The sequence below is a fragment of the Neurospora tetrasperma genome (genome assembly GCF_000213175.1).
Source record: "Neurospora tetrasperma FGSC 2508 unplaced genomic scaffold NEUTE1scaffold_6, whole genome shotgun sequence".
Lineage (NCBI taxonomy): Eukaryota > Fungi > Ascomycota > Sordariomycetes > Sordariales > Sordariaceae > Neurospora > Neurospora tetrasperma.
The window spans coordinates 1,353,986-1,374,583 of record NW_009799104.1 but is presented as its reverse complement, the minus strand read 5'-3'; the positions used below and the strand labels follow the sequence as shown (position 1 = coordinate 1,374,583).

General features: G+C 51.9%; 8 protein-coding genes across 8 annotated transcripts; 5 read left to right on the top strand and 3 right to left on the bottom strand.

Annotated features, from left to right (window-relative positions):
* Nucleotides 1-2,530: 2,530 nt before the first annotated feature.
* Nucleotides 2,531-3,265, top strand: NEUTE1DRAFT_112798 (uncharacterized protein; the record flags this gene model as incomplete). The annotated part of the gene is made up of 2 exons (XM_009855940.1): nucleotides 2,531-2,533; nucleotides 2,567-3,265. 2 exons carry the CDS (start codon nucleotides 2,531-2,533, stop codon nucleotides 3,263-3,265), a joined length of 702 nt encoding a protein of 233 aa, XP_009854242.1.
* Nucleotides 3,266-4,198: 933 nt separating this feature from the next.
* On the bottom strand, nucleotides 4,199-5,490 carry NEUTE1DRAFT_103724 (uncharacterized protein; the record flags this gene model as incomplete). Its single annotated transcript, XM_009855939.1, has 4 exons — nucleotides 4,199-4,481; nucleotides 4,745-4,864; nucleotides 4,935-4,960; nucleotides 5,053-5,490. 4 exons carry the CDS (start codon nucleotides 5,488-5,490, stop codon nucleotides 4,199-4,201), a joined length of 867 nt encoding a protein of 288 aa, XP_009854241.1.
* A 190-nt stretch (nucleotides 5,491-5,680) lies between these two features.
* NEUTE1DRAFT_112796 (uncharacterized protein) lies at nucleotides 5,681-6,647 on the top strand (the record flags this gene model as incomplete). Its single annotated transcript, XM_009855938.1, has 4 exons — nucleotides 5,681-5,744; nucleotides 5,779-5,923; nucleotides 6,115-6,268; nucleotides 6,393-6,647. 4 exons carry the CDS (start codon nucleotides 5,681-5,683, stop codon nucleotides 6,645-6,647), a joined length of 618 nt encoding a protein of 205 aa, XP_009854240.1.
* A 2,322-nt stretch (nucleotides 6,648-8,969) lies between these two features.
* Nucleotides 8,970-11,027, bottom strand: NEUTE1DRAFT_87470 (uncharacterized protein; the record flags this gene model as incomplete). Its single annotated transcript, XM_009855937.1, has 4 exons — nucleotides 8,970-10,287; nucleotides 10,384-10,450; nucleotides 10,523-10,655; nucleotides 10,750-11,027. 4 exons carry the CDS (start codon nucleotides 11,025-11,027, stop codon nucleotides 9,089-9,091), a joined length of 1,677 nt encoding a protein of 558 aa, XP_009854239.1.
* Nucleotides 11,028-13,109: 2,082 nt separating this feature from the next.
* Nucleotides 13,110-14,212, top strand: NEUTE1DRAFT_148644 (uncharacterized protein; the record flags this gene model as incomplete). The annotated part of the gene is made up of 1 exon (XM_009855936.1): nucleotides 13,110-14,212. One exon carries the CDS (start codon nucleotides 13,110-13,112, stop codon nucleotides 14,199-14,201), a length of 1,092 nt encoding a protein of 363 aa, XP_009854238.1.
* Nucleotides 14,213-14,732: 520 nt separating this feature from the next.
* On the bottom strand, nucleotides 14,733-16,210 carry NEUTE1DRAFT_87463 (uncharacterized protein; the record flags this gene model as incomplete). The annotated part of the gene is made up of 2 exons (XM_009855935.1): nucleotides 14,733-15,705; nucleotides 15,763-16,210. 2 exons carry the CDS (start codon nucleotides 16,208-16,210, stop codon nucleotides 14,813-14,815), a joined length of 1,341 nt encoding a protein of 446 aa, XP_009854237.1.
* A 680-nt stretch (nucleotides 16,211-16,890) lies between these two features.
* Nucleotides 16,891-19,230, top strand: NEUTE1DRAFT_124553 (uncharacterized protein; the record flags this gene model as incomplete). The annotated part of the gene is made up of 3 exons (XM_009855934.1): nucleotides 16,891-18,266; nucleotides 18,426-18,876; nucleotides 18,931-19,230. The coding sequence occupies 3 exons, from the start codon at nucleotides 16,891-16,893 to the stop codon at nucleotides 19,228-19,230; spliced, it is 2,127 nt and encodes a 708-aa protein (XP_009854236.1).
* A 214-nt stretch (nucleotides 19,231-19,444) lies between these two features.
* NEUTE1DRAFT_118116 (uncharacterized protein) lies at nucleotides 19,445-19,893 on the top strand (the record flags this gene model as incomplete). Its single annotated transcript, XM_009855933.1, has 1 exon — nucleotides 19,445-19,893. The coding sequence occupies one exon, from the start codon at nucleotides 19,455-19,457 to the stop codon at nucleotides 19,605-19,607; it is 153 nt and encodes a 50-aa protein (XP_009854235.1).
* Nucleotides 19,894-20,598: the final 705 nt, after the last annotated feature.

Genomic DNA, 20,598 nt, shown 5'->3' with positions numbered 1-20,598 from the left:
ATCCCTTGATGTTCCAACTCATCAACCAGAGAAATGGGAATTCTGTCTTTGCCGGTATTCGGGAGTTCTCGGCAAATGAGGGGGAGGTTGCCTTGAGCCCTTACCTTCTCGAAGCCTTGGGTATCCATGAGGACGACATCAAGGATACCTCGCCGCCAGCAGATACACAAACGGATGGGCCAGAGGTTATCGACCTGACGGAGGACGACGCCATCAACCAGACGACTCAAGGTTACCAAATCACAGTCAAGGCTCGGCAACTACCAAAGGGCACTTACTTACGCCTACGTCCCCTCCAGGCTGGCTACAACCCAGATGATTGGAAATCTTTACTCGAAAGACAGCTTCGCGCCAGCTACACTACCCTCACAAAAGACTCCATTCTCTCCGTTACGGGTGTCAAAGGCGAAGAGTTCCGTTTTCTTGTTGACAAGTTCCAACCTGAGGGTAACGGCATATGTGTGGTAGACACCGATCTCGAGGTCGACATCGAACCGCTTAACGAAGAGCAAGCTCGCGAAACACTACGACAAATAGCCGAAAAGGCGCAAAAAGCGCCTGGGGCGGAGGCTGGCAGTTCAATTGGCCATGAAATAGACATCTGGAAGGATGTCCATGGTCAAGTTTTAGCAGGGGACTATGTTGACTATACTCTACCATCCTGGGACAGGTCACGCCCCCTTGCCATCGAGCTGTCGATTGAAGACGATCAAGAGGTTGATCTCCTCATCAGCCCCAAGTCCAACCGACAACGAGCGCTGCCCCGGGATTCCGAGCATGTCTTTGCCGATTTCTCATCGCCAAAAGATGGTGTAAAGCGCGTCATCATTCAGCCTACAAATATTGAACTCGAGGGTGCGGAAAGCCTCCTGATAGCCGTTTATGGCTCCTCGATACCAGACCAGCCTACTTCCACGGCCGCACCTCGACGATATACTCTCCGAGCCAAGGCTGAAGAGGTGCAAGGTTCCGCAACAGCACCGGTTGTTCTCGCGAGTTCACCCGCAAAGAATGCCGACGAGGAGCAGTGCAAGAACTGCTTGCAGTTCGTGCCAAAGCGGACGATCGTTTTACACGAGAACTTCTGCATCCGAAATAACGTTGTTTGCCCTCATTGCAAAAATGTCTTTAAAAAATCATCCGAGGAGTGGGCTGCCCACTGGCACTGTCCAACTCACCCCGAGGCGTATGGCTCAACACCATTTAGCAAAAGCAAGCACGATTACATCCAGCACACAACTCACGTTTGCCAGTCTTGTGGACCATCTAGCCCGTTCTCTTTCCCATCTATGACCGAGCTGGCGCGCCACCGCACGACCGTGTGCCCTGGCAAAATTATCCTGTGTCAGTTCTGCCACCTTGAGGTTCCTCAGGAAGGTGATCCGCTTGATCCAGCTTCGGAGGCCGAGACTGTCATATCAGGTCTGACCGCCCATGAGCGAGCCGACGGTGCTCGCACGACCGATTGTCATCTATGCGGAGCCATTGTCCGTCTGAGGGACATGGCTGCCCACAGCACAAATCATGAGCTGGACAAGGTGTCCCGCCCGAAACCGGAAGTATGCAGAGACGAGCTCTGTGGGCGGACTCTACATGGTGTTGGTCCTCGTGGGCAAATCAATGGCGGAACCCGAATGGGCCAAGGCCCAGGTAACGACCTGGGTCTTTGTAGCCTATGTTTCTCTCCGCTCTACGTTAGCATGTATGACCCTGAAGGTAAAGCATTGCGGAGAAGGATCGAAAGGCGCTACCTTGCTCAGCTGATGACCGGCTGTGGTAAGAAATGGTGCCAAAACGAATGGTGCAAGACAGGCCGCGCCAACCAGGGGCTAGAACCCCTAGGCTCTAGTGCTGCGGCTGCTCTGCCCTTGGTGAAGCCACTTCTGGAAGACATCAGAGACTGCTCAAAGCCTATGCACTTTTGCGTCGATGAGGCATCTCAGCGCCGTAAGAAGACCGCCGAGATGCTGGCTGCAGAAGGTGCCTGGGAGCGAGAATGGTGCATCGCTGCACTTGAAGCCGAGGGTGGTGATCTTACAAAGGCCAGAAACTGGTTGGCTGACTGGGCGCCGACAAAATTCGGCAAATAATACGGTACACGCAATCTCTGAAGATAAACGGCTGGTTGGCCCGAAGCGGCAATCCGGGTATGGCATTATAGACGATTTGAATGATAGATACCCAATGATAAGAGTTAGACAGCATCCAGGATTTATAGAGTAACAAGCATCGGTTTCTATTCATATTATCGAACATACAATCTTTCTTTTCGCTGTATTTCCTTTCCTATCAACGCTATCAGTACATGGTGATGAGGGAGTTGGTCTTCAGTGTGTCGTGCTGGGATGTGGGAGTCTTGTTAGGACTTGTTTGAGTTTCGATCATTGAGTTAGAGTTCGGAGAGCGGACGGACGATGCAACATAAGATATCGGGAAAGCTCCTGGTTGATGCAACTCTACGCTCAGGGACTCGCAACGAAACCGCTGTGAAACAACATCTTCTTGGCGCCCTCAGCATATCGACATCAAAATGGTCTGTATTCACCTGAACGAGATCTTCATCTAGAGTCGACTTCCTGAACGTCCAATATCGACACCGAAAACTCTCACTCGACCAAGACCTAGCAAGAACCGCGTGCGCGCGACACGCATTAACATGCTTCAAATACGATCTCTCACCCTCCTCCTATTCACCCTTCTTTCCTCGTCTTCCATACCAACAGCCACCGCGATCCCCCAACTCCCTGCCGGTGTCAACCTCAAAGAAGACAATGGCCAAGTAACCATCAACCGCGATCCAACCGACAACCAAACCGACAACCACCTCCCTATCCGCGCTACTATATTCTCCGGTGTACCCGGCCCCACCCACTGCCGCGGGCACGTTGTCCTCCTTCTAGACCTACCACCCCCCTCGCCTTCGCCAGATGGCAACAGCCTCCTCACCACAACACCACAATGTTACAACATTCCCAGCGCCGGTAACCCTTCTTCTTCTTCTACAGCCGGCTGCGGCAACTTTCTAGCCAACAAGTCAGACGGCTGCGAAGCGCGTATGTTCGCCGAGCCGAATTGCGCGGGGTACCTGAACACGGTGGTCTTCACCCAGGAGGACCGGGCGGTCGGGGGGCAGTGGCGAAGCCTTGAGGTGAGGTGTGGAGTGCCGGCTCCAGATCCGGAAAGTTTGGGGAAGCCGCCGTTGGCAGGATTTATGGGGCAGGCGAGAATCAAGGAGAATAAGCCGGGACGGCGGTGGGTAGGGTAATTGACTACTTGATGGAATTTCTTTCTGTCAGATCGACACAGACTTGCCGTCTGGTTTGGACACTCGCCCGCTGTGAGCGGAAGATTGAAGTTTGAGATACGATGTCAATTACATATCTTCATTAATCGTTAAAGAAACCTCTCTGCTGGTGGGAAGAAACTGCGTGCGTCGTTTGTTAGCTAGTCTTCTGGGCATTGTGCGTTTTCGATGCGGAAAAAGGCCAGCGGCAGCCTCCAGGGTTGCTAGCAAAATAGTAGCTTATAGTGCCCAATTGCGGATCCAATATCAATAACATCACAGCCCGATTAGCTCAGCTGGTTAGAGCGTCGTACTAATATCTTCTTCGAGATATCAAGTCAATGCGAAGGTCAACAGTTCAATCCTGTTATTGGGCATTCTTTTTGCGCTTTTTGCAGCTGTGTATCACTTCCTCTGTCTCTTTTATAACATTGTCATTTGTCTACACCTTATTATGCCTCTCCATTTCTTTTTTGCGAAAGTTGCGGTGTCGATAACTCAAGCATGTCGCTCGCAATTGGGGAGTGTCTGTAGGGAATGTACGGACTCGAAAGCGGAGTCGGATGCAGCAGATCTCCACGCCACTTAATGAAGAAAGAAGGACGAAAGCTGAGAGAAATCGAATAAATCGAGCGCAAATCGCCTGCTGAGATAAGTATGGATCCTGAAACCAAGTCAAATATACTAGTAACGTCAAAAGATCCGCGCATCGGCTAAAGAGCAACAAAATCCCATCCAGTACCAGTCCCCATCCTGAACCATCCGCGCCAAAAAGTCAAGCTACCTCCCAAAAAGATATCACCTTGAAACTATAACCGAGACCCCAGCCCAGGAAGCCAAAGTTTTTCCAAGCAAACAATCAAACACTATTTATCCTTCCTCCTCCCCATCCTCCATCTCACCCTCTACCCCTTCCTAGGACGCAACAGCAGCGTACAGCTTTGAATTATCATACTCTGCGCTCGCACACCCCCCCGGAATCTGGTACTGCTTCGCGCCCGTAATGCCCAAACTGCTAGTCCCACTCGTGAGCGTTGCATACGCATTTTGAAACCAAACCTGGGTGAATTGCGCAAAGCCCGCTAGGGTGTTCCCGTAGTAAGGCCGCTCGACGACCCAGTCGGCGTCTACGCGCGCCAAGGCGGCCCCTTGCCAGGCATTGACGGTGTAAGTGTAGCCGCGGCTGGACATGATTTTGCTAAGAAGGGAGCAAGGGAAGGAGGTTAGTTGGTGAGTTGATTGGGTTGGAAAGTATCCGTCAAGGGGGAAAGAAATGAAGATGGGTGATAAGTGGAAGAGAGGCTGCAGTGGGTTGAGCCAAACGCGGGCTCAGAGCTCGAAGTTCTGCGACGGTGAGGCTGATGGCGAGGAATGTTTGGTAGGGTAATGTTGATGATCATTGCAGTCGTCGGTATGAGGGGACGTTGACGATTGGAAGGAGATGAAATGTTTTACACTTACATGGTCGCTGCTGTGGAGGAGGTCGTATTGATGGTAATATCAAACCAATCACCAGCAAAGACCGGAATGTTGGTAATCGTGTAAGCGCCATTGGGGACCCATTGCCACCAGACTTCGTTTCTGTTGGCATAGATATGTCAGTTCTGGCCGGGCTGTTGCAAGGTGATGAATGAGGATGAGAATAACCTACTCAACTATTCCCGTAGAGTTGTTGATCTACTCGCAACCATCGTTAGTTTTTAGTTCTTTCACTTTTTGTTGTTCGAACACGGGAAATAAGAGCCGAGCTAAACATAACAGCAACCAACCTTGCAAACCGTCCCAGCCTGCAGCAAGGCCGAAGTCCACGAATCACCATCAATGCCAATCCAAGCGGCTGCCGCCTGGGGATACTGAGTGACACCGGGCCGCTGAGTGCACGTGGGATGTTGAAAGGTACCGTGGATGAGCTTGATTTGATTGCTTGACGTTGTACTTTGCACAGAACCACACCAATTGTTACTATTTGCAGTCGGATTGGTTCTCTTAACCCGTCTCAGGGTCGTCGTTTCTATCTTGGGGCCCGAATCATCGTATGTGCGGCTCCTGACGCGGCCAAGGGTACCTGGCTCGAACGGCTTGAGATCAGTTTCGGACTGCGGCACTGGAACACCATTGTGTTCGACTGTAGACGTGAAAGTAAACTGGGCTAGAATAGGTTGGGATAATACACCCAGAAGGGAAATAGCCGTGGGGAGGAGCTTCATGATAAGAATATATGCAGGGGCTTGTGGTTTAAAAAAGAAGTGTTATATAGGCAATTGCAAAGCTGTAGCAAGAAGATATCTACAAGACAATCAGGTAGATAGAGAGGCCCCTTCGCCCAGGATTGCTGAGTGAATTACCGAAGATAACAAAATCACTGCAGGAACTCCCCCCGCTTTATCCTTTTCCAAGATGGCCAGAACACGAGAAAGTTGCTACTCTATCCATGCATCCGTCACAGTTATTTCCCTTCCAGGTAGGGAAGCTGAAGCGATACCCATTCATACAAGAGCCTGCTCGTGTTCTACAACGGGCTGAGACCGAGCTCCATCACAGCACGAGAAAGTGGCAAGGCGACCATTCCTCTTTCAACTCCATGTTCTCGAGCGCTCCTCATTGCGCCATGCTCCTACGTGCAATGATTGTGAAGAAACTGTAGGTTTGAGGACATATACAAGAAGGGATGGTGGTGTCCATACCTACGTTGATCACATCCTCCTTCTACTTCAGGCGTTGTATTCGCCAATGTGTCCTCGGGAAAATGGTCATGCGAAGGAGAAGATTGTGGTGGTTGTGGGGCACATATGCCACGAGTTGAGTAGTATCTGACGGACCCGAGTGTGTAGTCCTGTGTCGGATGGAATGTGTACCTGTAACCGGTTGAAGGTTGAGGTGATGGGCAAAGTGAAGCACGGGGATATCCGCCGTATGTCACAGCAAAATCAATCCCACAACGTTGATGCTTTGGAGGATCCAGCCAATGAAGCAGGTCCAGGCAGTGTGAGTGCCAGGAAGCTACACACCCACCCCTAGATGCTGGTTGTAAAGGGGATGATACTTCGCCGTGCTCGCCGTTGCAACGGTGGTCCACACAGCTTCCCGTTACGGAGTTCGTTCACAACAGTCTGAATCTGCGGAGGAGATTGTCCGAGTGGATACTAGTAGCCCTCAGTTCACGTTCAAGACTCAAGATAGCAGGATTAATGCCAGATATCTCGATGTCTTTCGTCGCCATGTGTTTGGACACTTGAAAGATGTTGTTTTCAGTGCGTCAAAGGCGCTAAGAGGAAATGTCGGCTATGCGCTTTCGTCAATGCTCGGCAAAACGTCTGATGATAAAGAGGAAATTACTGACCGAACAAAAAACCACCAACCCTGATTTTCTGCATGTGCTCGGGTGATTTCTTCCATGTCCCCCACCTCCATCACAATGCCAGGTAGTTGTGAAGTTGAACACGAAAGTGGCCTTTGGCCTGCGCCACTGTATTACTGATTTCGGTGCCTGACTGCCTGTCTGTGCCATTACCTGTGAGATCGTGGCTGAAACCAATGAGGAAGAATTGACATTCTAATTCGTATGGTCGTATGGTGGAAGAAGAAGTCCAAAAGAAAGGCGCTGCCAATCCTCCGCTAAATACCATCACGAAAAAAGTGGTGGGGGACGATTGGAGTGGATACAATTGCCAGGCGTCGGTGAGGCAAGATGTCAGGCGGTGCCCACAGGACTCTGTGGCTGCTTCGAACAAAACATGGCGTTTATCGGATGACTTGCCCCAAAGGATGGAGCGTGGCTATCCCGTTGTCTTATGTGATGTTCCGAATGGGAATGTGATAGCACTTGCTCAATGATATGTGCCTATTCCTGAATGATCTTCTTAGGCTTTTATGCCGTAGCTCTGATTCGTGGATCGTCATACATCTTACTTTGTGCCGGCTGTGAAAGAGTCATGATACTCGCAAATGCATCATGGCAAGGTGTGTAGACTCGTTCAAAAACGGCTGCAAATGCCTTTCAACGGCACCAACAGAAACATTGATATTGAGACGTTGAGGAAGGTTTGAGGAATTTTCGAATGTACGAGGTAACAACAGCCCCCACATACCTATATCATCCGGAGGACTATTGATGAGCTGCATCGCAGGCCAGGCCGCCCGTTGCAACGGTGCCACTGGCTTACACGGGTATGATTCGGATGTGGGATTGGCTTTCGCACTTCAACAACACCGCCCAGCAAATCAGGGTCGTCGATTGCCACCTCAGCCTCTACGCCGCGACAGCCCAGATAGTGACCGAGGAGGTACTCCTTCGTATTTCACTTTATATCATGGCAAAGAGTTGGGAATTTTTATCTTTTGCTGTCTGCCTTGAGGAACATAGGTTGTTAGTTGTCTACTCGCGGCGTCCAATGACCTTCCTCTTGTTGTGACGGCATGTCAGCTCGTCACCGATGGACTCGAAGATGCTCCAAGATGGTGGTGATAGTAAGACTGGTGTTGGCGCGGAAGAAGGCAACACCATCCATGTCATGAGACACATGGAAAGTTGTATTTGCATGCTTTTTGTGCCTGAAAATGCGTTGCCTTGCCCCGTTCTCATCACACACTGGCCTGCTTCCTTGAGTAAGATTGCCTTGAGAAACAAATCCCGATTCCCGAAGCCACCGGCGGCAATGACTGAGCATCGGGCTTGCCCAATTTGGGTGAGAGTGGGTATAATAGCCTCCCAAAAGGGAGACATTGTTACTGATTTCCAATGGAACATAGTGATTGGGTGAAGGACATCGCTCGGCGTCTGCATATGGACGTTGGACTGTGGCTGACTGGTGGGCTCCTTCATCCGAGACATGGCCATGGCCATGCGTGAGTGCTATGTCTTCTGACGAAGAACATCTGGCGCGTGCTATGTCAACTGTCATTCTCCAAAGCTTTCCAAAGTCGGAGCGAGGTGAAATTTGGAACTTTGAGCTTTGGATGTGCATATCGCTTCTTCTGCCCGCTATAGGAAATTTGGTCGGCTTCATGTGGAAATGTGTGATAGCCACGAGAAATTTTGTACTACGTGACGTACGTAATTCCATGGATGTTTTTGCCTGCCGTCTGAGTTCAATACTCCTTGCAAAGGGAAATTCCAAAAGGCCGGCAAGGCCACATTTAAGGTTCTTTTCAACAGGTGAGTAGAAAGTGATCCAAATTCGTGATTGAAAGAATGGAAAAGGAAGGAGTAAAAAAGGAGTGTCACTAGAGCGTGAGAGGAAGGACAAGAAAAAAAAAGTCACTGGAAAATGTTCAAAAAGGATCGATCCACCCAGGGGTCGAACCTGGAACCTCCTGATTCGTAGTCAGACGCTCTGCCATTGAGCCAGCGGACCTTGGATATTAACTGGCTGGAATTGAGGTATTATATGGTTATAGCGGACCCTAGCAATTCCAGCGCACAAAAAAGTACTACGAAATAAAATACAAAACCAGCCAAATATCACACAGAAATTTCTGTCGTTTGTAATGTCTACTTCTGCCTCCCCAAGAAAATGATACGGGCCTCTGCAGTAAAAAACTAGTATACAAGTCAAAAAAGAAGTGTTTAATGGTCATCGTGCGACGTGGGCCTGATTCGAACAGACGCTCCCGAAGGAACAAGATTTCTAGTCTTGCGCATTAGACCACTCTGCCACCACGCCTTGTTGTTATGTCAAGGATCGCATGAAGACAATACGAACCACCATGGCAGCATGGCAGGATATCATTGGCTACCTCCAACTATCACAGCCATTCAACTCTTGGACTCTTCAACATTTCTTTCTTTCAAAATGCCAACCAACATCAGACCCTTCTCTCCGCCTCGTACGCCATCCCCTTCTCCTCCTCCACACGCGACCCGCTCCTGGACATCATCTCGCCCTCCTTCTCCCCTCCAACCCGCTCCGCCTCATCAAGCACCTCCGCCTCCCTGTTTCCATACCTGCCAATTTGCCACCACGGCAAACTAAACAATCTATCCATACTCTCCAAGCTCCTAGAGGCGGTTTCTGGTACGAAGAACCATACCCATACTCCGCCTAATATCGTTACAGCACTAAAGAACCAAAACGTTCCCTGTCCCGAAATTCCGCCCTCTCTCACGGGGAGCAACATGTCAGGCACAGCCCTCGCGCTGCCGTACTGGTTGGCAAAGTGCAGACACATTGCCAAACTTGAGCAAAAGGCACGCAGGCGCAGACAAAAGATCTCTGAGCTGAGCAAGTACTGCATGCTATTCCAGCCCAGTGCCCAGCCGATTCCCGATAGGTAAATCATGACGATGGCGCCTCGCGAAGCGCGTAGTTTTCCTGAGTTGGCGGGAATCACGTACCCCTCTTCGTTGCCGAGTTCAGGGGTCGCGGATAAAAAGGCTGCAATGTAAATCATGGAGATGGCTTGACAGGCTATTCCCAAGAGGAGGGAGCGCTTGCGGCCAATGAAGTCAACGAGGAAGAGGGCGCAGACGATGGCGGCAACTAGCTTGACGATGCCGAAGACGGCTGTTACCAAAAGCGACTCTTTGGTGCCCGTAAGACCGAGGAGTTCGAACAGGTCCGGCGCGTAGATGGTGATGGAGCCGGCGCCGGACCATTGACCCATAACCTGGGCACCGAGAGTCAGGCCAACGCGGTAGAGGTTGCTGCGCACGGTGAAGGTTTCTTTGAGGATGCCGAGCCAGCCGGCGCCTTTGGAGGCTTCCATTTCTTCGTGGTGGCTGAGCGTGATGGCGTTGATTTCGTGCCGAACGTAGTCGTGGTCGGGGGGCAAGTGGCGCAGACGGGACATGACGTGGAGCGCCTTGTCGCTTTTGCCTGTCTTGACTAGGAACCGGGGCGATTCGTACTGGAAAAAGGTAAGGAGAAAAATAAGGCCCGCGAATATGATATGGAGGCTGGTAGGAACCATCCAACGGGCTTGCGTCTCGGCGAGATGAAGCTGGCACCCGTAGTTGGTGAAGTATGCAAGGACGATACCGAGATAGACGAAGCCGGTAAAGGTACCTTTTATTTATCAAAGTAAGTTGTCAGTAGGAGTACTGAAAGTTTTTCGTGAAAATAATAAATATACTGCAGAAGGGATGCAAGGGGATTACTTACAAACACAGAAACCACGAATGCTGGCTGGAGCTATTTCGGCGATATAAACTGGCCCGACGACGGGCGACTAGAATGAGCGGTTCCTCTCGTATTAGTTGAATTCCCATTGCGATGAGGCCATCAGTAGGGTAAAACCAACCTGTCCGACACCGAGTCCTGCAACAAATCTACCAAAATAAACTAGACTCAGATTGCCGTTCGAACCCATGAAGATGGCGATGCCCAAGATCCAAAGTAGACAAAGTATTCGAGTGGCCCAGATTCGCCCTATTCTGTCACAGATCATAAAGGCACTGCAGCCGGTATCTGTCAGTAAACCAAGAGGGACTGAAGAAGAAGAGGTGATGAAACGGGATTGTTCCTTACATTAATGCCCCCCCGACACTCCCAATTTGTACCATAGACGAAATGTTTGCCTTGATGTTCGCTTGCTCAACCGTTGAATACGAGGCATAGTTGATGCTGTCCTGGAAGTTCTTGCTCTTCAATGCGCCATTGATCAGTCCTTCGTCGACACCACGGGCAGCGCCCAACAGGCCGAAGGACAAGACGGCGAACCATAGCCTCCAGTTGAACACTTCCTTTGGCTCGTCCAAGTTTTTGAGCTTGAAGATGTTGACGGGTTTCTTGACGCCGCCGGCCATGGTGAGGTTGGGGTGCGGTCGATAAGCGGTATGAGAGGAACAGGCGGTAGGAACACAGAAGAGGTGGGTGCTATCACCAACTTAATAGTTATGAAACAACCGACGATCAAGACCCATGACAAGCGGGCCGAGAGTGGCCGATCTCACTTGTGGGAGCTGCCCTCATTGTCCTTGAAGAAAACCGAACAGAATGTAGTGTGCACCTTGGCTATGCCACAAGCAGGATCAACTCCTCTTCCTCCGGGAAAGATTTGCCGGGCGGGAACCCAGAATCTGGAAGAATTACGTTCAGACTACTGTGGTGGAATCCGGGTCCTGGCAATTGGTTGGTCACCACAATGTTTGGCCAATGGCATGCGGTCGTTACTGGCTGATGATGGACACGATGGCTTCCCCCAACCTTCCTGCAAGTAAAGAGACATCTCGAGCCGGGCTAGTTCGGCGCTTATCAGTTCGAGGCGACTTTAGAATTTCTTCTCTTTTTCCTTGCTTCTCCGCGTCGTAGTTTCTGCTCTACGGCGCCAATGAGCCTTCATCGAACCAAGATGCCGGTGTGGAAAGAGGGCCTCGTTTGAAGCTCACTTGTGTACACTAGTGTAGAGTCCCCCACATCCCGCCGCCTGCTTGTGGTGAAGGAATCACTAAACAAGAATGCGCACACGTGTGCAGTTCACCTTCGGTTTGTTCGTTAGCGTAGTACTTGCACAGGGCCATAACCACTTCCAGGATTGCTAGGCGGGAGTCCTGGCGTGGATATTCTTCAGTCGGCTATTGTCCGCCGTGAATGCAGTCACATCTGAGTTATATGTGCGGGACACGACCGATTGTTGTTCTTGACCCTGTATGAGCTCCGGAATCCCTTATCTTCTTCCGTCCGTAGTCGAAAAAGATCGCAAGTCGAGGTTGTAAGTCTTACGCTGACAAAGAGTGTAGCGCTGATGTGCATGGCGACTTTATTTCCATGTTTGGCAGGTGGCTACACCGGTCGGCTCAATGTTTGGACCAAAGAGTAGACCAAAGCAATGGTCTCTATAGAGACCATGATGCTGTTGCCAAACATTGAGCTTCCGAATACCCGGGGTTGACGAGCACAAGTGAACTTCATACGAATTTATGTCGGTGTAGTTTTGTAGCGAGCCTACTCAGTTGTTCTTAGGTTAAACGAGCTTGCTCTTACCGCTCGGCTTAAGCTCCGGATGCTTCAATTTCCCCGCATTCGGAACGCGTGGCAACACTTGATAAGATCGTCGCTTGTGCGGCCATGAGTGCTGTTATAGGTATAGACGAGGACCGTTTTGCAGGGGGACACCCACAAGTCCTCCGAGTCGACGCAGTAGTGTACGCGTCTCACCCTGGTCTTCAGGACCGTTGTTGTATGGTCGGGTTTGAGCGACACCGAGTTTAGAACCCGGATCTCCTCCTATGTATGACAGGCGTAAGCGGGAGTTTTCGGAGGGAACCGCTGCATAGTAGGATGTTGCAAGAGGGGAAGAGTGCTCTGAGATGTGATATATCGACCAGCTTGATCTGGCCGTGCGACTTAACAATCATTGAGAGCTTATTCGCGGCCCGAGGAAAAGGACATTTGAGGATCGTCGTTAAGGATGGATACATATCTTGGCATCAAATCGTGGGGTTTGCTTGGCTACAGCGGGAGATGGTCCTTGGCTCTGCAGTCTTTCTTGCCAAGTGGGACGGCATAATGTGTCATTCCCAATCTTGGCTTGCTTTCGTAGACGAAGATGACTGGAACTTGAACCTTTGAGGCCGGAGGCAGAAGGGAAAAAATTCGAACGACGGCATGAACTAGGTATCTATCAGCGTCCGTCAGCAGCGGGCAACGTCAACGCATGCAAAGGGAAGCCAGAGTAGGTAGGTACCTACTGTTGACAGCCTCCGATGCCATCCGTAGCTCCCTAGCTCACGCCCACAAGAATCCCACTAAAAAGGCCTTCCCCGCATCACTGCCGATACCCGGGCATTCGTCCATCTCTTAAAAGAGGGCACATGACCACCTCACCACTGATACCACCTTCCACGATCAAGCACCCCCGCCAGTCGAGCAATAACCCCTCCACAACCATGGCGACAGCATCAACGACAGAAACCCCCAACCTCGTCCGTGTCAACCACCACAATGCTAAAACCTTTGCGGCCGCCCTTTTAACGGCCTCCGGCGTGTCCGCCAAGAACGCCGAAATCACCGCCTCTGGGCTCGTCCAAGCTGACCTGCGCGGCGTTGAAAGCCACGGCATCCTGCGATTGCCATCCTACCTCTCACGCGTGCGTAGCGGGGTTTTGGACCCAGCCGCCGAGCCGGAACTAAAGCAGATCACGCCCGTAGTCGCCCAAATAGACGCGAGGAACGGATTCGGCTTCCCCGCCGCGCACCTGGGCATGGACACCGCCATCAAAATGGCGGGCGTCTATGGCATTGGAATGGTAAGCGTCAAGCATAGCAATCACTTTGGCATGTCCGCTTGGATTGTGAAGCAAGCGGTGGATGCGGACATGATGAGTCTGGTTTTTACCAATTCGTCGCCTGCGCTGCCCGTGTGGGGTTCCAAGGAGAAGATGATGGGTGTAAGCCCCATCGCCTGTGGAGCGCCGGGTGGGAAGGGTGAGGGGTCGAAGCCGTTCATCTTGGACATGGCCCCGTCGGTCGCAGCGAGGGGCAAGATCTATAAGGCGCTGAGGAGGGGAGAGAAGATACCGACTGATTGGGCTTTGGATGGGGAGGGCAAGCAGACTGATGATCCGGCCAAGGCGCTGGAAGGCGTGATGCTGCCTATGGGTGGGCCAAAGGGGTCGGCGTTGGCTATAATGATGGATGTCTTCTCCGGCGTGCTTTCGGGTTCTGCGTTTGCTGGAGGCGTCACGGGGCCGTATGATATGTCCAAGCCGGGGGACGTTGGCCACTTCTTCGTGGCCATCAAACCTGACTTGTTCATGAGCCTGGACGAGTTCAGGGAACGCATGGATGTCCTATACCAGAAAGCGGTGGACTCGGAGAAGATGCATGGCGTCGACAGAATTTACTTCCCGGGCGAGATTGAGCAGCTGAACGAGGAGCAGAGATTGAAAGACGGCATACCATATGCCAAGGCAGAGATTGATGCTCTGAATGCAGAGGCTGAAAAGCTAGGCTTGGGCAAGATCCCATTGATAGAGTAAAGCTTCATATATATTGGGTTATTTGCACCTTTGGAGGTGAAATGGGCCAACTCCTTGGTCTGAACCAAGGACGTTTAGGCTAAAGAAGCTGCAGGCGATCACAACAAACCACTGATGATTATTGTGTGATTTGGTCTCTTTTCGAGGGTTAGCGTTGATCCTTTCTTCAATCCATTTTGAAAACTTTACCAAAGGCAGCATCATGGATATCACAAGGGTGGCAAGCAGCTCGCCCTCATGAACTCCGATACCTGCTTTTCCGTGTAGAGCTGTAGGTAGCTGAGATCAGTTGCGCGGTTTTGCCCTAGTGCATCTCAATCAAGATCAACACCCAGTCTATAGATCCAGCCCATCGAGACTTGGTCTTCGTGTTCTGGCATGGCACGGCAGGGTTTCGAATTAATCGGCGCTTGTCAGACAGAGTGTATGGCACTCAACGTCCAGAGACAGGCAAGAAGCAAAGCGTGCTAGCCCACCCTGCTCATTTTTTCTGGGTAGTATCCAGCCGGGCACTCAATCAAGCAGCATAGCCAGCCGCTTGGCAATCGCTTTGTGGGCTATCGAACCCTTGAAAGGTTCAAAAATGGCAATAATAGACTCCAATCAAATGCTCATGGGTCGAGTCCGAGCCCAGCAGCAAATTTTCTTGCCACCCAAGCAGCTCCATGTTCCTCATACTCTTGCTTGGTGACCTCGAGCCTACTAGCATGCTCATGCTTGGCGAAATTGGCAGCTCCCAACCAGGTGCTGATGATAGGGTCTTCCGGGCGGGCAACTCTGACCCTGCATTCATCGGGGAATCGCTTGAGAATCTCTGTTTGCAAGCGCTGACAGAACCCTTCAGAGAGACTGTTTCCTCCCACAACTACAATATTAGCCAGAAGGCCAGGCCACAGTCCAATGGGCACAGCCAAGAGGGACTGCTTGACTAGGTCGGCGATGCCAGGTTGCCGGATGCCGATATCAGAAGGGTTGAAGAGGAGCTCCGGAACAACAAAACGCTCGTTCCGTAGTGTCAGGACGTCCTCTGTGGATATAATGCCCTTGCGGGCGCGCGCCGAGACACCAGGCTCGTAGTCGCGGACAACACCGTGGAAGCGCGTGTGGGAGTCGGGCAGAACGTAGTCTTTGGCGATGCCAGCACCGCTCAAATAGTCCTCCCTCTTTTCGCCGCGCGTGCCTTTCCAAGTCTTTTCCAGGTCTCCCTTGAAGTCCAGGGAGGTGTAACAGACTGCTTCTTTCATCTCGTTCACAATGTATGGTTCGTTGCGCATGTCGAAGTGGCGGACGGACAGTAACCTGGTGAGATAATTGGTCATGAGCTTGCCACCCACATCAAGTCTTCGTATGGCCGGATGTAGCGGTCGGCCTTGGAGGATAGGCGTAACGGTGGTGTGAGAGTAACCCGAGTCGATGAGCAGGATGACTTGGGCTGGACTGTCTATGGTGGATTGGGGTGTTCGGAAGATGGATTGTATGTCCCGGTACGCGTTGAAGACAGGAGCTAGAAAACAAGGTCAGCACCCTTTGCCACAGAACAGCTCTCTAAGATGCTACATACCCAGGCCACGGTAGTAACTCGCAAAGCCATACTCCTCAAAGACGATCTGGTCACAGTGTGTTTGGAGAGAAGGTAATGAATTTGGTTGCTCTGTGAGAATGAGCCTGGTCTCTGATGGGTCGCATTTCTGCGCAGCTTTATCGTCGAAGAACTCGCGATCCCAGATCTCTTTCTGGGCCTCCCAGTTGACGATAAAGCCCTTCTCGACGGGGCGCCTGAAGGCCAATTCGCTGAAGTCCTTGCATTTTTCAAGCTCCGAGCCGACATAGATCTTCCTGTGACGGTCTCGAGCGAGGCAATTTGGAATTATGCGAGGCTTGCCGTCGCTCTTGTCATCGGAGACGAATCCAGCCTTGATGGTGTCGGCGCCGTTGTCGAGAACCAGGGTTGTCGTGGGGGGTGCCGGCCCCGCCGCCCGGGACTTCTTAGCCCCTCCTCGTCCAGTCATCACAGTACTGAAACAACAGCTGCTGACAATTGAATCCCTCTCGCGCCCCGGCCCTCGTAGCTTGAAGTGCGTGGGAGAGTCGCGTCGCGGTTGTTGTCGCAAGAACCGTCAATTGTTTGAAATTCCACTTGCATCGACGACCTGCTGATAAGGGGAACGATAAGGGTTATCAGTGCTACCCGGACCTCGACGGGCTGGGGTTCTCTTGCTTGGCATTTCATCATTTCCGCCGCCGCAAGTGCAAAAGACTTGAGACCTGACAGCGCCGGAGAGTGAGAACGGAACCTGCCGGCGCCTGCCCTGCCACTGCTCTGCGGCAACGGGCACAACACACACACACACACAGCGCAGCCTAGTGCCTTGTGGAAATCTCGACTGGGACCGGGCAGCCCTGCCTTCCGTCATCCATCACTTCCACTGTTGAAAGCACACTCCCGCTCCCGTCACGGCAACTGAACTCTGCAACCCGACCACTACACTACAAATTCCATGTTGCCCCACCCAACTTTTACCTCTGACTTTGAAAAAAAATAAATGACAAGGTGAACATTTCCACCTCTCAGCGTATTTTGTCCCCCTTGTGGAATCAACCTCATCCTCTTGTGCTCCGATACCGAGCACTCACTCGATGCGCTTTATCGTGGTCAGTATCGCATAAACCCATAACTGCTAGTTTTAGCATGTCCCAACGATACCAGAACGGCGGTGGCGGCGGCGGCGGTCGACGTCGTGGTAACGACCCTCGGGACGACCGCAATGGCTATCAACAACGCGCGCCGAATGGCCCTCATGGTCTCCCTGCCCGACCTCCCCAGCCGACATCGTACCGTCCCTCCGACAACTACTCCAACCGCAACAACGGTGGCGGTGGCGGTGGAAGAGATCGCGACAATTACCGGCCTCCTCAGGGTGATTTCTCGTTTAGAGTAGAGAAGCCGCCGGGAGTCAGCAATTCGAGCTACGACAACTACCGTCCCAACGACAACAGGCAGTCCTACAATGGCCGCAGAGCCCACTCTCCCAGAGGCGATCGTCGCCACGGAAGACCCAGTGGCCGTGGACGAGGCCGCAACGCTGGCCCCCACGGAGGTTTTAGGAAACCGTGGCGTCCTTTTGTTGCGGCTGAGCGCGAGCTATTGAGCGGCACCCATGAGTCTGGAAATGAAGAGGCCCTCTACAATCCCGAGACGGGTGTGCTCTACCGGAATGTCGACGAACTGTCCGACAGTGATGAGGCCGAGATGGACATCTCTGGAGATGAGGCCGCTGAAGATGCCGAGCCGTCGACCAAGCGTGCTCGCACTGCGCTTGACCAGTCGGCCAGCGACAACAACACTCCCAAGTGGTCCAACCCCGACCCCTACACTGCACTCCCTCCCGAGGGCGCTCGGGAGCGCAAGACCAAGGATGTTGTGCAGATGATCAGAAAGGCTCGTGTGCAAACCGCTGCCGAAACAAAGACCGCGCTCCCCAACGACTTGGACGAGATCATCATGTTCAATTCCGATAGCGACAGTGACATCGAGATTATCCAGGAGGTGAAGCCCACTGGGAAAGCAGCTCGTGATTCCCTTTCTCTTGTTCCCGTCGCGGCTAAGCAGCCCTCCAAGAAGCCCGAGGTTAAGCAGCCTGTGGACAAGAAGCCTGTAACAGGAACTATTGATCTCACAGGCACTGATGACGAAGAGGACTCGGCCCCAGTTCCTCCGGCACCCAGGAACATACCCAAGAACCTACCCAAGACTCGTCCCACGTTCGATGATCCCACTCCTTCTGCTTTGGGTAGCAGGAAGCGTACCCACGACGACGAGATCAAGTTGCCTCATGCTAGGCTGAAGAAGGCAACCAGGGCGCCTGTAGGTGGAAAGATTCAGCCTGAGTGGCGAGCTGTTCCCAAACAGGACTCTTGCCCCTGGATGCGAGATGCCGAAGATCATTCGGCCAGCCCCACGATGGGCCGTTGGCTGCACAAAGAGATCATTGATTTCTACGAATACGTTAAGCCTCGTGCTTTCGAGAAACGTATCCGCGAGGAGGTGCTCGACGAAATTAACAGGTTTGTTCGCAACACCTTTTCTGACGCCGGGGTCTATCCGTTCGGATCGTTCCCGTCCGGACTTTACCTGCCTACCGGTGACATGGACATGGTCCTCTGCTCCGATCAGTTCAAAAGGAACTATCGGGCCAAGTATGACACTCGAAGGACCATGTACAGGCTCAGTGACGCCCTCAAGCAACACAAACTTGCGTTCCAGAACGAGGTTGAGATCATCGCCTTTGCCAAAGTGCCGCTGGTCAAGTGGGTTGACTCCAGGACAGGCCTCAAGATTGATGTATCCTTTGAGAATGACACGGGCTTGCAGGCTATCAAGACGTTCCATGCCTGGAGAGATCAGTTTCCTGTAATGCCTGTTCTGGTCACGTTGATCAAGCATTTCCTTTGCATGAGGGGCCTGAACGAGCCGGTCAACGGCGGTATAGGAGGCTTCACTGTCACCTGCTTGGTCACCAGCATGCTTCAGCTGATGCCCCAAATACAAAGCGGATCTATGGACCCGAACCATCACGTCGGGGATCTCTTGATGCATTTCTTTGACCTCTATGGTAACCGGTTCAACTACCGGACCACGGCGATTTGCCTGAACCCGCCCAAATATCTTCCCAAGGTAAGTGTTCATTATTGTATGCCCTGCGCTCGCTTCGGCTGATGCATTATACAGCACAAGATCAGCACCTTTGCGTACAAGAACTATGACCGATTCTCGATCATCGACCCCAACAACTCGGAGAACGACATTGCTGGCGGCTCCAGTAACACCGGCACGATCGTGGCACTTTTCAAGCAAGCCTATGAACTGCTTGCAGAACGCATGGCGCAGCTAGCTCAGTCCCCTGATAGGCGCAATGCCAGCATTTTGGAGGTCATTTTGGCGGGCAATTACTCGACGTTCCGAAATCAGCGAGCCCATCTGGAGAAGCTGGCAGCGCCTAATGGCCCAGCCGGTCCTCGGAAACGCTAGGTGGTAAGCATTATGCCATGAGTTCTGACGCACGAGTTTCTCTGCTAGGTTCAGTGTCTCCGATGTGTTCAGATATGCGCGACAAAACTCATGCGTATCACGATTGGTTGATGACCGTACACGGAGAGACTTGGCGTTTGTGGCGTTGGCGGAATACGGAATATCTGCATCCAACTGCGGCAGCAACTGAGCGACGCAGATCGGGCCCTGAGATCTCAGTGGCCATGGAAGCATACGATACCCCCTTTGATATGCCTGACGACGGCTCGAATATTTTGCTCTTTCCCCTTGTACCACTTTTCTTGTTTCAGCGCATCTGCCATTCCAAACGGCAGTTCGTCCTGCTACGGACAAGCGCATTCAGCTTTCTGCCATGAGTTCTTATCACTGAACTCTGGGCCCTCTCTGGGGCCGATGCTGACCCCAGCAGATATCTGTATACTATCATAAAGCGGCAAGCGCGTGAACAAAGCTTGCCTCGGCAATCTTTTTGTTGAACATCGGTTTCTCAGTTCATTTAGCTCCGCACCCCCAAAACCCCCCTTCCCCCTTCTCCTATTGTTGCTTTTACCCTCAGCCCTTTGGGGGAAGGGGGGGCTTGGGGCTTCTCATCCATAGGCCCAGTGGGGTTTTCCCACGTAATCAATCTGCCCTTCCTTCTTTCTCCCTGTTCCTTCTTACCTTTGTGACTGACTACAGGCGACTCGCCAGAGTCATTACTACTGACTGCTTATAGGTTCATTGATCGCCATCGAGGCAACACTTTGGACGGGGGATGACAATGCGACGGCTCTTTTTCGGAACTTGAACATTCGACTTCGACCATCATCGTTGATTAACACAACGAAAAACAATTTTACCGAGCGTGGTGGTGACTTGGAGCTTCGTTCCTTATCGCTACCTGCCACCTTTTCTCACTGCACGCACGCTCCTGAGGGGGTGGCTGTGGAGAGGAAGTTAAGGTGGCAGGGCGCAAAAACATGAGGGATAAGAACGGGTTTTGGACCAGGAAGATGACAAATGGTGGAATATTCGGAAGACAACTGATGTGGATGAGAATTTCCCATGCCCGCAAACTGAGCAGAACGCAAAGAGAACATGACCAGAAACCTTTGCAGAACAAGGCCAGTTAACACCACTACAGTAGGGAGTTACTGTTGTCTCTCTGCCGTGTATCTGACCGTTCGTTGATCCGTCTCGAGAGTGATGACTTCTTCAAAACCCCATTTTATGCGTTCGTGTCGATACCAAAAGTTCTCAACCTTAACTCCAGGGGCAGCGCTTCAACCAACTTTGGGGAAAAAAAAAAAAAAAAAAACAGCAAAAAAGAAAAGGAAAGATAAATTACCAAGCAACGTTAATCAAAAG